The following is a 17,216-nucleotide window of genomic DNA, read 5'->3' as shown; positions in this document are numbered from 1 at the left end:
ATCTTCACTGCTTCACTGTATGTATTTATAATAAGACGAAATATGATATCAACCAACTCTGCCACTTTTCGTTTTCAATTAAACATATTAATAGCTGCAAAAACGTAGTTCAGGGAATGTACAACATTACAGTGAAACAAAATATTATATCAAGCAGCATTGCCTCTTTTCCGTTTCATTTAACGTTAAACATATTAATAGCGACAAAAATGTGGTTCATGCAAGGCGTTACAAAACAATAATTACAATAAAAGGAAATGATATCAAACACCACTAACTCTTTGCTTTCTTTAAAATATAAACCACAACTCTCTTTTCGTACTCATTTTAAAAATAATAAAACATATTAATATGCGATTTAAGCTATATGTGCACTTTGTATAATACATCTTTACTCTATGTATAATAAAATGAAACATGACAAGCACAACTCTGCCTTTTTTGTATAAGTATAAGTATAAAGTATAAGAGACTTATGTAATCGGAAATAAAGACAAAAGAAGACAATTCGGTCAAATGCATGCTAAAAAGTCAGCGTTGAATTACGATTGATAAATAATTTATGAAGCATCAGGTCCCAGATGGGTTTGTCACTTTTTGAGGTCCCCCTGAAACATTTCCGTTGTGGTCCGTGCTATTTGCAGCGTGTTCCTGTGTTTGCAGCGCGTTTCCATATTTGTGTTTGCGTTGCGAGGATTCGCAGCGCCTGTGTTGTCAAACTGATGAAGATGTTTTCTTAATTTGTTGTCGTTTTTTTCTGTTTGTATGTGTTTTCTTAAGCTGCAGCGCGTTGAGTTCTCTCGGCCACCGTACAGAAAGGTAGTAAGGACTAGGGATGCACCGAATATTCGGCCACCGAAAATTTACAGCCGAAAATGGCCCAAAAGTGCATTTTCGATTTTCGGCCGAAAGATTTTTATCACCGAAACAACTTGGCCGAAACAGTATGTTGACGCAAACAGAAACCGGCCTGCACGTGCTTGTCTGAAGCAACACATCTGCGGTGTGGACGTATTTCAGTATATCTGAGAAAGACCCACGGATAGCGATTTGCAAAAATTTTAATGCCGAAATTTCAAGAGGGGGTGTGTCTGCAGTCGTGCGTGCAGCCAGTGATGAGAGCAGAGATCGAGACAGATGTAGCTTTCAGTGAGTGAAAAACAATGGCTTTACGTTGGTGTTACGTCGCAATATTTTAAAGATATGTCTTTTCTATATACTGTATTTTTATAAATATTTATGTTTTAAACCATGGAGGTGAGCCAATGGATATCACACAAGCAACGTCAAAACTGCGCAATATGTGAAAGCGAAAGTAAAAACTGACAGTGCTTTCAGCATCTGACGTGCATTCTCTCAGAGACAATGAGAGACGATTATACTTCATATACTGACATTAATTTAGTCCCCTAATATTTTTCTTGTGCCCCGAACATGGTGGGAAAAAAAAAAGAAACGTATTTTGTGTAAGGTTTGTTTTTGAAAGTCAGTTCTTGAAATAAAGCTCTTAATTTTCATTGATGACTGCAGTGTTATTAGAGGTTAAGAAAGTCTTAATTATGATTTCAGGTTGTCTTAAATGCAGGGACTGAAAGACAAGAATTGCGATGAAACTTCAAAAGGCTATCCATTGAATAAATATGAGCGCTGCACGTTTCAAAGTCATTTGCTGCGCTGCTTTGTGTACTAGCATTCTGAAAGAGTTGTAAATGTGAACTGATGGATCCACAAGATAATGTGTTATGAAAATTTTAACAATTTAAACAAAGGCAGTAAAATATATGTATATGTTATTTATGTATTATAATACTTGATTGATAATAATTGTTTAAATTAATTTAATTGATATATTCTATGAAATTTAATTTAAAAATATTAAATATTATTATGAAAATATTAATTTATGCAATTGCAATGCCTTGATTTTAGTAAGATTAGTACACAGTCATAGCCATAAATGCAATGGTACTAATAATTGGCATTATTCTTTCGGTGTTTCGGTTTTCGGCCTTGGTTTCCTCTTTTTCGGTTTTCGGTTTCGGCCAAGAATTTTCATTTCGGTGCATCCCTAGTAAGGACATCATTAAAATAGTCCATGTGACATCAGTGGTTCAACTGTAGTCAAGCTACAAGAATACTTTTTGTGCACAAAGAACAAAAATAACATCATCCAGGTGAGTACCACGACGCATAAACGAAGATAAACGAAGGTCTTACGGGTTTAAAACAACATGAGGGTGAGTAACTACTGACTAACTAATTTTATTTTTGGGTGAACTATTCTTTTAAGAGATGACAGATGACAGATAAATATCCACATTTGTCAAATCAAATCTCAGTGATTTCATAGTCTTTGCATGTACCTGGTAGCCAGCGTGTTCTAGTTAAGATTCAATCAAATATTTACCTGTAATATTATAGGAGTAATGGAAGCAGTTGGTGTTCAGAGTGCATGTTTCTTTCTCTGTAGGTGAAGGACACAGTTTCCCTTCACCAGGCTGGCGTATAGGGCTGGCGGTCTTCTGCCTTGTACTATTGACATTGCATGGCTTCAAAAAACAAAGCTTTCAATGAACAAACGATGATCAATGAACAACAAAAGAACAATCAAATGGACAAAAGAGAGGACATCTTGAAATATGCAGCATATGTGCAGCCGATTCATTTCGCTTGCACATTTTCCTTGTTATTTCAGACGTTGGCAGCTCTGTCTGAGGGAAATAAATTCCTCTCTGATGTCATGTGTAAGATGTTTTAAGCCTTCCCGCATTTTCACCGCAGGGATACTCTCAGTATCCATGGCAATTAGCTACCCTTGCAGTTTGGTGGCAGCGTGCCTGGGAATCACACTGAGACAGACGTGAGTAACCCTCCCCCTGAGAGATTCCTCAATAATGCCTGTACACACACACTTATGCCACTGCAAACGATTTCACGTGTGAACTCACAACCCGCTCTGAGTGGCCAACCCCCGCCATACACAAAACCATCCTCGGTTTTCTTATTATGCCTTGTATTTATTGTCTGCCTGCGCATGGCTGCCCAAAAATGTTCAATTGGTGTTAAGCAACTATGAAGAACATGCTGCATCTTAAAACCTCTATCCACCTTATTCTTCAACACAGAAGTAAGCTTATGGGTGAGACTTCCGGGTCATTAGCCACTATAGGGAAATAACAAGAATAATAACAAGGTGCAATAAATGGTAAAACCGTTTGCACTACAAACCAGTGTGTTCATAATCAAGATAATACATTAAAATAAAATGGTAATACACATTATTTGCAATATCAAGCAGCAAAACAAGATGTTTTGTACAGACCAGAAGCCAGACCCATACAATTTACAAATGACCGTACCCGCTCTTACGGGTAAAATAAGGTGGATAGGAGATGGAAAAATAGAAGGAAGAGGTTCCAGCCTGGCCAACTGGCATGCATTTAAACTTATCAAATAAAGGTTGGGTTTTCAGGGGACGTTTGCATTTAAAAGTGTTGCGCTCAGCTTCATCATACACACCATGCGGCGAGAAATTATATGGTAGAGCCGATTATCCATCATAACACCTTTGGGGAAAAATGGGAGTGTGTGCTATATTGATCAATATCTTCACTTACCAATGGGCATCGACTCCAAGGGCCCCAGTCAGTCAAAACACAGTCCTCAGGACAGGGCAACTTGCTTTCTCTGGCTCCAAGCGGCATCTCCTCTGGATCACAGAGGTAGTCTTCTACAGGGTCTGAAGGTCCGTCAACAGTGTTTTGCATGCACCTTCATGAAAAGAAACATCTGTTAGGACCATCATGAACTTTGATTGTACATTCTAAAAAGCTGTGTTTTAAAGGATTAGTCCACTTACAGAATAAAAGAAATCCTGATAATTTACTCACCCCCATGTCATCCAAAATGTTCATGTCTTTCTTTCTTATGTCGCAAAGAAATTACGTTTTTTGAGGAAAACATTCCAGGTTTTTTCTTCATATAGTGGACTTCAATGGTGCTCAATGGATTAATGGTTAAAAATGCAGTTTCAGTGCAGCTTTAAAAGGCTCTACACAATTTTCTAAAAAAAAAAAAAAAATTCTAAACTTTTTAACCTCAAATGCTCATCTTAGATCTGAGATATGCATGCGTAATCTGTGCACTCCGGTTCAATACAGTTAGGGTAGTTAAAAAAACTTCATCTCATTCGCACAGAGTACGCATGCGCATCGCAAAGCTAGCATAAGATGAACATTAAGGTTAAAAAGTATAGACATTTTTATTTTTTTATAAAATAACATTGTTTCGCTAGATACGACCCTTATTCCTGGTCTGGGATTGTGTAGAGCCCTTTGAAGCGGCACTGAAACTGCATTTTCAACCTTTAATCCGTTGAGCACCATTTAAGTCCACTATATGGAAAAAAAAATCCTTATATGATTTCCTCAAAAAACTTAATTTCTTTGCGACTCAAGAAAGAAAGACATGAACATCTTGGATGACATGGTGAGTAAATTATACAGAATTTTTTATTTGGAAGTGGAGTAATCATTTAAGTGGTAATAATGTTGCTAATGCTGTTGTTTGAGACAATCATACCTAACTTTCCTCGTCTGTACACCTTCCCCGCAGTTCTCCTTCATATCAACATTGCTGACCTTCCAAACGCTCCATGGCTCAGCCACCCAGACATACTGACTGCAGTCGCTCAGACAAGGTACCACTTCATACACCTGAGAAACACCATGGAGGTTTCAGCTTGTTCAATAACTTTTTGGGGAATACTACTATTTTATAGAGGATATTGGATGCCCATTATCCACAAGTTATGATGGTATGGTTCTTTAGGGTCTTCATGAAATGTCTGCAACATACTTTGGTTAAAATTGCTCAACGGTCATGTAAAACTACACCCTTTTTACCTAGTCAAAAACAGCTCTGTTCATAGCAACCATTTGGTGCATGCCTCTTTAAATGATAATAAGCTACTGCTTACCCCACCCCTTTTTCCCCTTTTTTTTATTTGGTGGCGCATTACCATCAAAAACAAAACTAACCCACTGCGTCATCCAACTACAAAACACCTGCATTGCTTACGATACAGTTGTTGCTACAGCTGCTTGAGCACGGAGAAAATGGTGGACAGCGTACAACTGGCTGAGGGCGGAGCTATGCTAATACAGGACAGTCCGTTATCGGTTGTGGGCGGGGCTTGTACAGTATGATGTCATACTGCTCAGAAAATCAAAACAGCTTGATAATTGAGAGTGTTTAGGTTTTTTTTAATAAAAATTAGATTTGAAATCGTAATAATATTTAATGATATTACGTTTTTTACTGTATTTTGCAACCTGAATGAGCATAAGAAACTCAAAAACATTACAAAATCTGACCAACCTCACTTCTGAATAGTAGATGATACATTAACTAATAGAAATGAATGATCTAAAATAAACTATTATATGTTAATTACTAATGTTCATCGAATATATCTCAGTAAAACAAGGAAATAACATTAAAACAACTGCATTCGATGGTAACGGTAATTTTTCTTTAAGTTACATTACATGATTAATATTCATGAGCCCAGCCAATCAGGTTTATAACATGTCCTGTCACTTTTAAGATCATTCCTTTGTCCTTAGACCTCAAAGTCATACATTTATCAAGATCTTCAATAAATAATTGATCAAAAAATGAATAATTAGCATCAAAGATTTCAAAAATAATTAATCACATGTGCACCATCATCAATCATTTAAAACTTGAGATTTTTACCTGAGCCTGTTGCAGGATTCCCGCCATGATAAGAGAGAAAGAGATGAAAGGGCGAAAACAGAACAGTTATTACATGCCATTTATTAGTCACTTCCAAAGCCTCTGAAGATAGTTTGATGCTGTTGTAAATTCATATAATTTTAGCCTGGCAGTCTTTAAAGATCTAAAGCTAGGATGCACAAACAATATCCTATAATAATATATTAGTAGAACATATTAGTAAACCCCATTGCTGTGCATTAAAGAAACATGTTATTCCGTTTAGTCCTTTGATCAAAAATTTACAACATCCCCAGTAATTAATCATTAAAACAAGACAAGCACATATACATTAAAAAAACATAACAGGAATCCTGCATACCTGATTAACATGGTCCAGTTTGGGGCAGGGCCTGCCACCGTTATACGGCTTCTCCCGAAGCCACTTGGAGCGTACTTTGACTCCACTGCCACAGGATTTACTACAACGGGACCAGTTGGACCACTCACTGAGCTTACAGTCCGATGGACATGGAATGATACACGCTTCCTCTATGTAACCTACAAGAGATAAGAGAGTGAAGAATGAAACTTAGTGTTTCTGTTGAGTCAAACCAACATAATGCAGTTACGATGCTGGTTACTGGAGTTAGTCTAACATATTTTGACAGCATCGAGTGACTATGTTAAAGCAGCGTTAAGGTCAAGGTTGTGGCATTTGCACTGATACGGTCTGCTGAAGTTTAATTTTACATCACAACTTGCAAAGGTCATACTGCAGTTTCTTTCTGGAACGGGAAAGCTGCGTGAGACAGCTCAAGTCCTGAACATTTTAGAGGATTATTCAAACAGCAGGTTTTAAGTATTCCACATTAAGTGTTCCATAATACGCTGCTCCTTCAACCCTACTAGCACAGCAAATTCAGATTTAAAATAGAGGATTGATGTTAAAAAAGCTTCAATAGCTGAGCAAACATGTTGAAGGTTGCTGTTGAAAAAAGGAAACACTTGAACATGAGTAGATGGGACCTGAAATGATCACCAATAAGACGATGAATTAAATAGCATACATACATAAAAAAAGTTTACATACACCTTGCAGAATCATGATAATCAAAATGATAATTATTTTATCAAAATAAGAGGGATTATACAAAATGCATGCTATTTTTTATTTAGTACAGACCTGAATTCATATAAAAGACGTTTACATATAGTCCACAAGAGAAAATTATATTTTAATTTATAATTGTATAAAACTGAGCCTGTTCAAAAGTTTACATACACTTGGTTCTGATACTGTGTTGTTACCTGAATGATCCACAGCTGTTTTTTTTTTGTTGTTGTTCAGTGATAGTTGCTCATGAGTCCCTTGTTTGTCCTAAACTGCCAGCTGTTCTTCAGAAAAATCCTTCAGGTCCCACAAATTCTTTTGATTTTCAGCATGTATGTATTTAAACTAGGGCCGGGACTTTAACGCGTTAATTTAGATTAATTAATTACACAAAAATAACGCGTTAAATTTTTTTTAATGCATTTTAATCGCACTTATTTTTGCACCGCGGAACGTTTCTCACTGGATGAGTTTCGGCGGACCGATTATACTGCAGCACCAACTAGCGTTCAGACAAAAACAAACCACAGTGAACATGGTCAAAGAAGCTGATGAGACCGCTTTGGTTGGCCCTGTGGATGGGAAATTTTGTTATAAAAAAGGAATGGATGGAAGCGTCGATAAGAGCATGGTTGTGTGCAAGCTATGCAACAAGGAATTCGCATATCACCGCAGGACATCGAGCCTATTGCTACACTTAATGGCAATATTGCACTGGTCTGTTGGACTTGGTTGAACAAAAATAAACAATATTTTGTTGCTTAAGCTTATGTATTTAAGCATTATTCAATGTTATACTAAAAATCCATATGAAAAAAACTTACTTCTCAATGTTCTCAGGTCAAATATTTATATGCGATTAAAATGCGATTAATTTCGATTAATTAATTACAAAGCCTCTAATTAATTAGATTTTTTTTTTTTAATCGAGTCCTGGCCCTAATTTAAACCCTTTCCAACAATGACTGTATGATTTTGAGATCCATCTTTTCACACTCAGGACAACTGAGGAACACATATGCAACTACTACAGAAGGTTCAAATGCTCACTTATGTTTCAGAAGGAGGCAGGGGTGTAAACTTTTGAACAGAATGAAGATGTGTACATTTTTCCTATTTTGCCTAAATATCATGTTTTTCATTTAGTACTGCCCTTCAGAAGCTACAGACGATACATACATGTTTCCCAGAGACAAAATAAGTGAAATGTACCCTGATCTTCAAAGTCAAAAAGTTTTAACCCCCCAGCTATTAATGCATTGTATTTTCTTCTGAAGCACCAGTGAGCGTTTGAAACTTCTGTAATAGTTGCATATGAGTACCTCAGTTGTCCTTAGTAGCCTGCTAAATTGGATAACACAAGATAATTCTTATATACATTCATGAATACTTTATATGCTTCACCAAGGGAAAAAAAATCAAGATACTTATACTTGCACTTTTGAACCAGAATCCCTATCACAGAAACTTCTCATAGTTGAAATAAACATGCTCAACCCCCCCTACAAATTGCCTTGGGCAACATGTCAGTCTGACGGCCTCACAAAATGGCAACCACGCTTCAAATCGTGAGGGGTATGGGGTCTGATTGGAGCAAGGGATGTCTCAGAGGAAGCAGGAAGAGAGCGAGAGGAGGCAGAGAGAGAGAGAGAGAGAGAGAAACACCCTGCCTCCGTCAGCACATCTTCACTCTAGGGATGCCAAGTCTTTGAGCCAGTCGCAGGCCTCCAGCTGAGAGCGTACAATCCATACTAGAGGATTGTGACTCATAAAGAGAGCGGTCTTAACGTCACAGAGCTCCTGCATTGGCCACGAGTTTCTACATGCTTTCATCTAACGATGTAGTTTGCCACAGTTTAATCTCAGGCTCAGAGGAACGGACTGGCAAACGCTCGTTTCTGAGCTCCTGGCTGCAGGAGGTGGCGAGAGGTGCGGAGCGGAATTAGATTACAAACACTGTTGCGGAAAGCGTATTTTCTATTAAGACAAGCTCTTCGCTTTCTTTACTTGAGATGGACTAACTATAAGGAATGTTTTTGATAGACATGAACGCTTCAAGCAAGCATTATGTAATTAATCTTGATTAAAATTGATTTTCTTTTCAAGTACTAATATCTAAGCTTTCTTTAATCAAGCTATATTTACATGAGAGGAAAAGTTATATAAAATACAGTTGAGGTCAAAATTGTATACCCCCTTTCAGAATCTGCAAAATGTTGATTATTTGAACCAAAAAAAGAGGGATCGTACAAAATGCATGTTATTGTTTATTTTGTACTGACCTGAATAAGATATTTCACATAAAAGATGTTTACTTATATACATATATACTTATATACATATATGCTTTACTTATACTTATACAAGAGAAATTATAGTTGAATTTATAAAAAATGACCCCGCTCAAAAGTGTACACCCCCCTGATTCTTAATACTTCTTAAGACAGCTGGGTTTTTTTTTAGTGATAGTTGTTCATAAGTCCCTTGTTTTTCCTAAACAGTTAAACTGCCTGATGTTCTCATTAAAAAATATTTTTGTTTTGTTTTTAAGCATATTTGTGTATTTGAACCCTTTCCAATAATGACTGTATGATTTTGAGATCCATCCTTTCACAATAAGGACAACTAAGCGACTCATATGCAACTATTACAGAAGGTTCAAATGCTCACTGATTCACCAGAAGGAAAAACGATGCATTAAGAGCTGGGGGTGAAAACTTTTGAACAGAATTAAGATCGATACATTTTTCTTATTTTTCCTAAATATCATTTTTTTTTTTCATTTAGTACTGCCCTTCACAGGCTACAGAAGATACTTATATGTTTCCCAGAAGACAATATAAGTTAAATTTACTCTGATCTTTAAATTCAAAAAGTTTTCACCTCCCTCGGCTCTTAATGCAAAAAAAAAAATAAAAAATAAAAAATAAAATCTGTGTAAAAATGTACACTATTCTCGATACAGTAATGCTGGCTTATCCAATGATGTGAGCTTGAGGCGGAACAATCTCTTTGTCTGACCAATGGCAGTACAGGAAGTAAATTAATCATTATTTTTACAATGACACTAGTGGCACAGAAATGATACACCTTAGATTTGACCCACCGTGACTGTTGCAGCGTGACGTCTCCACGAGGCGGCTGTCCTGGTCATAGCACACCATGGCTTGAAACCGGTAACCTTGGCCACACTCTTTGATATCACCTTGTACTTTCATACCCAAAAGGCCCTCTACTCGCCCACCCTCAGGCAGGATACAGTCAGACCAGTTCCCCACGGGCTGGGCATTGTACTTGTTGCAGGGGCAGTACTGTGTTTCGCTCAGAGGATACATCTGTGTGTTTTTACACTGTTCTCTCTTTTTGCTTTTACCTGTGTTAGAAAAAAAAAAAAAAATCACACAAACAAAGTATTTAGAGATGTTACACTAAAAGGTCATGTTATTCATGTAAATATGCTTTCATGTTTAGGGAAATAAATCTTTTGTAATAATACGCTACGGTATGCACCGCTAACGGAATGATCCTGTAATAGTATCTAGCTCCTTTGGTCAAAACATACTGATCTGGTAATCATGAGTAAGTAGACTTATCCAAATTGAAATACCTATTGCACTAATCTTATGTAATCCTTTTGCAAAGTTGCTTGACTTGCAGCAGGTCTGCCAAAGGGCAAAGAGGTCTTTGGCACACACACTGTATTTTGTTAACCTCTAAATAACCAACTAAGCTTCTCATGGCACATTACACTAAAGGTTAAATCACATTTCTGGCTCAAGTAAGGTACAGGCATATGCATGTAACAACAACAACAAAAAAAAGTAAAATAAAATAAAATAAAGTGATGTACAGACATATGCATGTAACAAAAAAATAAAAAATAAAAATAAATAAATAAAGTGATGTACAGGCATATGCATATAACTAAAATAAAAAAATAAAATAAAATAAAATAAAATAAAATAAAAGCTAATTGCTAAGTGAGGTAGAGAAAATATGCACATAAAATAAAATAAAATAAAATAAAATAAAACAATAAGGTATATGCAAATAACTAAACTAAACTAAACTAAACAAAAATCTAAATTGAGGTACAGACATATGCATATAAATAAAATAAAATAAAATAAAATAAAATAAAGTGATGTACAGACATATGCATGTAACAAAAATAAAAAAATAAAAAAATAAATAAATAAAATAAAGTGATGTACAGGCATATGCATATAACTAAAATAAAAAAAATATATAAAATAAAATAAAAGCTAATTAAAGTGAGGTAGAGAAATATGCACATAAAATAAAATACAATAAAATAAAATAAGGTACAGGTATATGCAAATAACTAAACTAAACTAAACTAAACAAAAATCAAAATTGAGGTACAGACATAAGCATATAAATAAAATAAAATAAAATAAAATAAAATAAAGTGAGGTACAGCTATATTAATATAACTAAACAAAAATAAAATAAAAAATAAATCAAATAAAGTGAGGTGCAAGCATATGCGAATAACAAAAAAACAAACAAATAAAAACAAATAAAACAAAACAAATAAAATAAAAACAAAACAAATAAAATAAAATAAAATTAAATAATAAAATTAAATGAAGTGACGTACAAGCATATGCTAAAAAAAATAAATAAAATAAAATACATTAAAATAAAATAAAATAAAATAACACAATGGACAGGTTTTCTTGAAATTGTCTCTACCACTGTAAAACAATACACATGTACAATTACAAATCTACTGAGAAAAACATTCAAAAACTTCGAAAAATATTCAAAATTCACAGCAATTACAGTCCTAAATCTGCAAACAGTTCTGTGACAAAAAACATATTTTATGCTTTCATTTTTTCCCTTTTTTTTTTTTTTTACAAATAAATAAATACATACATAAATAAATAAATATTTTTTCCTTTCATAATATTTAAATAACTCACTTTGGCTTTAGCAAAACAACAATACAAAAGCTAATTTAGTTTATAATAACTACACTTCTTATTTTGTATAAATGTGTTGCTGAAGACTGAAATAATGGCTGCTAATGAGCTTTGCCAACACAGGAATAAAATACATTTTTTTTTTATTAAATTCAAACAAAAAAATTATTTTTAAATTGTAACAAAAAAGAAAAAACCTCAGCAACCACAAACTTTTATATAGCAGTGTGAATAGCAGTGCATAATATATTTATAATAATGAAAAGGACAGTAATCCTTTTAAAGGAATCATAAAGCAAATGTGCTGTAAAGCATCAAAGATGTAGGTAAGAAGAGCCTATCTGATGACTTAGACTCATTGATCCAGCACTTACCAACAAGGGTCCTTTTCCTAGTTCGGACACCCACACAATCAGCAGCACAGGATGAGAATTTGGACCAGGCTGTCAGCTGGCAGTCATCCTGACATGGGAGCTGGCAGGACTGAGTGAGCTGAGGCATAGGACCCGCAGACTTAAGACAGGTCGCAACATCTGCAGGTCCACCATCTAATTTCTTACACGATACAGCTAAGAGAAAAAAAAGAAGAAAGAGATCATAAACCAATCGTAATGCCAAAACTAAAAAGAGAGAACAAATAACTTATCTGAACTAATACTGATAAATATCAGCCCACTCTCACAAATAAACGCACACACATTGAATAAAGATAAGCATCTTGTGATGGATTACACGAGAGGGCGGTTAAATGCCTATTGACTCGTGCAGCCGGACGGATCCAGATTTATATCATTGAATGAGGGTGAAAGCTATTGTATTGGATTGCTTTTTCAGTCATGGCACCGTATTGAGAGATACTATTACAGGTAATGGTTGTTAATGCAAGCAGTGCTGAGAAGGTGATATACAAAGTAGCTTTTTAAAGTGCTATATGCTATTATTTAACCTGCAGGCTTCACTCCAAGGCTCAAAAACTAAAATATGCTCACACCATCCATTTTCATAAGCAAGTTTCTGAAACTGCATTTTCATAATATAGTCTAAAACTGTAACCCAAGGTTCACACATAAAAAAAATGCTTTTATGTCAGTGGAACCTTCCATATGCGGTAAATGCATCTTTATCAGCAATATAGTAGCAAAATTTACTGTCTCCAGGCGTATATAACACAAGACTCTCATCTTTCGTTTTCAAATGTGTTTTTCAGTCACACCACACTAATAGCCTGCATTTGAACTCTGAAAAGGTTTACCGGTAAGAGTCACAGCAAAGGATATCACTTGTGACTGCTTTAAACAGCTTCCCGAATTTCGTTTAAATCCAGAAGCGTTTACACAAGCCTTTGATGGTAACACTCAGTCACAGTAGATCGAATTACTACCAATCTCATGCGTTTACCACACTTTTAACAGTTCCCAACTGCAGTGTGAAGCACTGCTACAAGCACCGACAAAGTTTTATTGACGGTGAAAGACGTTGCATCTCAGCAGCCATTTTAAGCTGATGAGCTTAAAATGTACCTCTAGCCTGTAGCCCCGGTCCACAGGTCTCTTGTGCTCCAGGACTGTCCTGACGAATGGTCCAGGGCACCAGCTGACACCTGCGCCACTTGTGGGTCTTCCACCTATAGCGCAAAAGCAATTTATATATATATATATATATATATAAAACTGGTCTCTTTTGCTTTATGTACAATAATTTATTGCAGAAAATTTCATACAATCACATATTGCAACCTTAGGGCTTGGTTTTTGCTCTGATATTCATTTTCAGCTATTAGAACTTTTATTGTGAGGTGTGTGGCCTTTCCAAATCATACTCATTCAATTGAATTTGCCACAGGTTAACTTCACTCGAAGTGTAGTAACATCAACAAGCAAAATGAATGCTCCTGAGCTAAATTACAAGTGTCCCAGAAAAGGGTATGAATACTTTTTAGGAATCATTTTAGGTTTTTATTTCTAATAAATTTGCAAAGTTGTTACAAACCTGTTTTTTGCTTTGTCATTATTGTGTATGGAGTGTATATTGATGTGGAGAAAAGGTTATTCAAAACAGTTTAACATAAGGCTGCAATATAACAAAATGTAAAAGAAATGAAGGGGTATGAATACTTTTGCAACGTACTGTGTATAGGGTACAAAATGGGTAAAAAAAATGCTTTTCACTGTGCTCAAAGTGTATGATTGCAGAAAAATATATATGTTTGTATTGCGCAACAAGTTTCACTAAAGTTGTTTATTTTGTTTAAACATCTTAGAAATGTATGAGGTGGCAAGGGGTAAAAGGCACCCAGTATTGATACAAATACTTAAGCTAAAATAATGTTTTTTTTTTTTTAATGTTTGAGTTAATACTTGTTCAAAACAATCACTTTAGCAAAGTATGTACTATTTTCTGCTTATTTTGATACATAAAAAAACTAATTTTATTAAATAAATTTACTGTCAAAAATTACAGATAATGTACTCACCCCCTTGTCATCCAAGATGTTCATGTTTTTTTTCGTCAGTCGTAAGGAAATTATGTTTTTTCAGGAAAACATTTCAGGATTTCTCTCCATATAATGGATTTCTATGGTGCCCCCAAGTTTAAACTTCCAAAATGCAGCTTCAAAGGGCTCTAAATGACCCCAGCCATGGAAAGAAGGCTCTTATCTAGCAAAACGATCAGTTATTTTCTAACAAAACTTTCTTACAATTTATATACTTTTTAACCTCAAATGTCTTGTCTAGCTCTGTGTGTACTCTGTGTAGAGATTAAAAAGTATATAAATTGTAAATGTTTTTAGAAAATAACCGATCGTTTCACTAGCTAAGACCCTCCTTCCTTGGCTGGGATCATTTAGAGCACTTTGAAGCTGCATTTAAACGGCATTTTGGAAGTTCAAACTCGGGGCACCATAGAAGTCCATTATATGGAGAGAAATTCTGAAATGTTTTCCTCAAAAAACATAATTTCTTTACGACTGAAGAAAGAAAGACATGAACATCTTGGATGACAAGGGGGTGAGTACATTATCTGTACATTTTTGTTCTGAAAGTGAACTACTCCTTTAAAATATGTTAAAATAACTCAAATATTTTGAAACACAGAAACAAAATCATTTTCAAATCTAAAGATTCTGAAAGCAGGAGGGGTTGTTTTTACCCTAAACACCATACTTTTACATATTCTTTCATTGTTTAAAAACTGTTGCTTTAATTATCTTAGACAAAACTGAAAATCATTAAGGGGACCTTTGTTTCAAAATATATTCAAGAATTTTAGCGATTCTTATTTGCTACTTAAATCAAAAAACATTAAATATTAAGAGTCAACTTTGCACTGCTGCCCGCAATCGCGTCAAGGATCAGACAAAATGGCACGTGTATCTTGAAAAGTGGATGTTTTGGAAAGTGCTACTGCAGAAGAAAATAATATCAAAGGTGCCTTCTACCCCGGGGCGCCATTAGCCCTGTAATACCCTGTGTATATATTAAAAATAAATGTAAAAAGTGAATATATTTGGACTGGTTTAATGAAATTTCTGTACTGTAATCGCAAACTGATGGTATTATTTTTACCTGTAGCCTGGACAAACAGACGAGGCATCACATTCCTTCTCCTGAGAGAGTACTTCTGGACAGTCTTGGCCTCCGTTAGCTGGAAGCTGAATGATAATGCGTTTCCTTGATTGCTTCTTTTTGACGGCACCACCTGGATATACACAAGAGGATGGACAGAAAATATGAAACTGTCATGAATAAATATCTTGCAAAAATGCCATTCCAACTTGTAAATCTAATCAGTACACAAGTCTCTGTATAACAGTGTTGCATTTAACAAGGTTTTCAGACAATCCTTAGCACTTCATATCTGAAAATGCTATCTATAACTACCATCTGCTTTAAGGTTTAATGACTTCAATATTAAGTGAAACTGAGAAGTGATGATAATGAGGCCAAAATTCTCAGCTTTTTATTTTTGATAAACTCAGTTCAGTGATTCATACTCTGATTGAAGTTCTCCACTGGGTGAAGGCGTCTATAAATATGTGCATCTGATTATTCGTTCTTTTTTTATAGTGTTTTTACACAGTTCTTCTGCAAAGCTCAAACTTTGAGAGTAGTTTTGTTTGTAAACACTTAAAAGTTAGCAGAAATCATATACATAATATATTTAGTGTAAAAGCAACAAGTACTACAAAGAAGAAAATAAACATGGTGAGAATCTGCTCAGTGTTCAGTGAAGAAGAAACTGCAGCAGATGGTTTTTAAAAGGGCAATGTTTTATACAAAACACACTGGAGTGTGATATTCACTCGGAAAAAAAGAGATTTTAATAAGAAATGCAATGCTTGTTTGCCTCATATAACAAATTGCTCAGATATTGGCAGCTTCTTATAATATTTGCTTTGGTTCCTATAGGCAGAGTTGCCAAGCAACAATTCCTCTTTATAGTGTTGATAGAGAGCCATTGTGAGAACAAAGAATCAGCTTCTTATACTGCTGATAGAATACTGAAAGTGACCAATCTTTATGTATTCAGCCTTTGAGAAACATTTTTCTAGTTTTACACTATATTTAAGTTACAAAAGTGTGTGTTAAAGATTCACTTCCAGAATAAAACTTTCCTGATAATTTACTCACTCCCATATGATTCAAAATGCTTTATTTCTTTAGTCAAAAAGAGGTTTTTGAGGAAAACATTACAGGATTTTCTCCATATAGTGGACTTCAATAGTAGCCAATGGGTTGAAGGTCCAAATTGCCATTTCAATGCAGCTTCAAAGGGCTCCCATCTGAGGAATAAGGGTCTTACCTTCTCTATATACTTTTTAACCACAAATGTTCATCTTGCACCAGCCTGACCTCACGCCTTACGTAATCACAATGGAAAGGTCAAGCATGATGTAGGCGGTAGTACCAACACAGTGTTTACAAAGCGAATGTGCAAAGAAAATGAAACGCCCTTAACAATAAAAGGTAAAACAACAATGTTAGACAATTTTCAAGTTGAAGGAAAATGACATTTCCGCTCTACTCTACATTACATAATGCATGAATATGCACATACAGGGCCTAAAACTAACTTTTTTGGCACAACTGCCAATGGCCGGTGACATGATCAAATTTACTGGCCATGAAATTCTTTTTGCAAAACAACTTTTAATTTAAGTGATTTTAAAACAATCACTTGAAAATCAACAATGTTTATGCATAAACCATACAAATTAATCTTTATTCAAGCTACAAAAGTTAATCAGCGACTTGAGCAGTCAAATGATGATTTCTCTTTTTCTTTTGTTCTTTAATTTCCATCAACGACAGACATTAGCAGGTTTCACTTTAAAAGCAGCATGGCCTCTTTAAAATCTGAAGCACATACAAATATGCGATTTTCTCTAAACTGTTTATGGTCATTTAAAG

At 35.1% G+C, this 17,216-nt stretch overlaps 1 protein-coding gene across 1 annotated transcript in view; it reads right to left on the bottom strand.

The window, feature by feature from the left end:
* thsd7aa (thrombospondin, type I, domain containing 7Aa) overlaps window positions 1-17,216 on the bottom strand; it is a 143,406-nt gene that overhangs the window by 18,825 nt on the left and 107,365 nt on the right. The window contains exons 9-17 of the mRNA XM_073821438.1: window positions 15,372-15,504; window positions 13,326-13,429; window positions 12,180-12,374; window positions 9,960-10,226; window positions 6,122-6,300; window positions 5,761-5,766; window positions 4,582-4,715; window positions 3,618-3,771; window positions 2,408-2,549 (exon numbers count right to left, since the gene is read on the bottom strand). Of these exons, the coding sequence (XP_073677539.1) occupies window positions 2,408-2,549; window positions 3,618-3,771; window positions 4,582-4,715; window positions 5,761-5,766; window positions 6,122-6,300; window positions 9,960-10,226; window positions 12,180-12,374; window positions 13,326-13,429; window positions 15,372-15,504 (1,314 nt within the window). The remainder of the gene's footprint in view (window positions 1-2,407; window positions 2,550-3,617; window positions 3,772-4,581; window positions 4,716-5,760; window positions 5,767-6,121; window positions 6,301-9,959; window positions 10,227-12,179; window positions 12,375-13,325; window positions 13,430-15,371; window positions 15,505-17,216) is intronic.

This window comes from Garra rufa, chromosome 17, assembly GCF_049309525.1.
Source record: "Garra rufa chromosome 17, GarRuf1.0, whole genome shotgun sequence".
Lineage (NCBI taxonomy): Eukaryota > Metazoa > Chordata > Actinopteri > Cypriniformes > Cyprinidae > Garra > Garra rufa.
The sequence above is the reverse complement of the archived record's forward strand: the minus strand, read 5'-3'. Positions and strand labels throughout refer to the sequence as shown.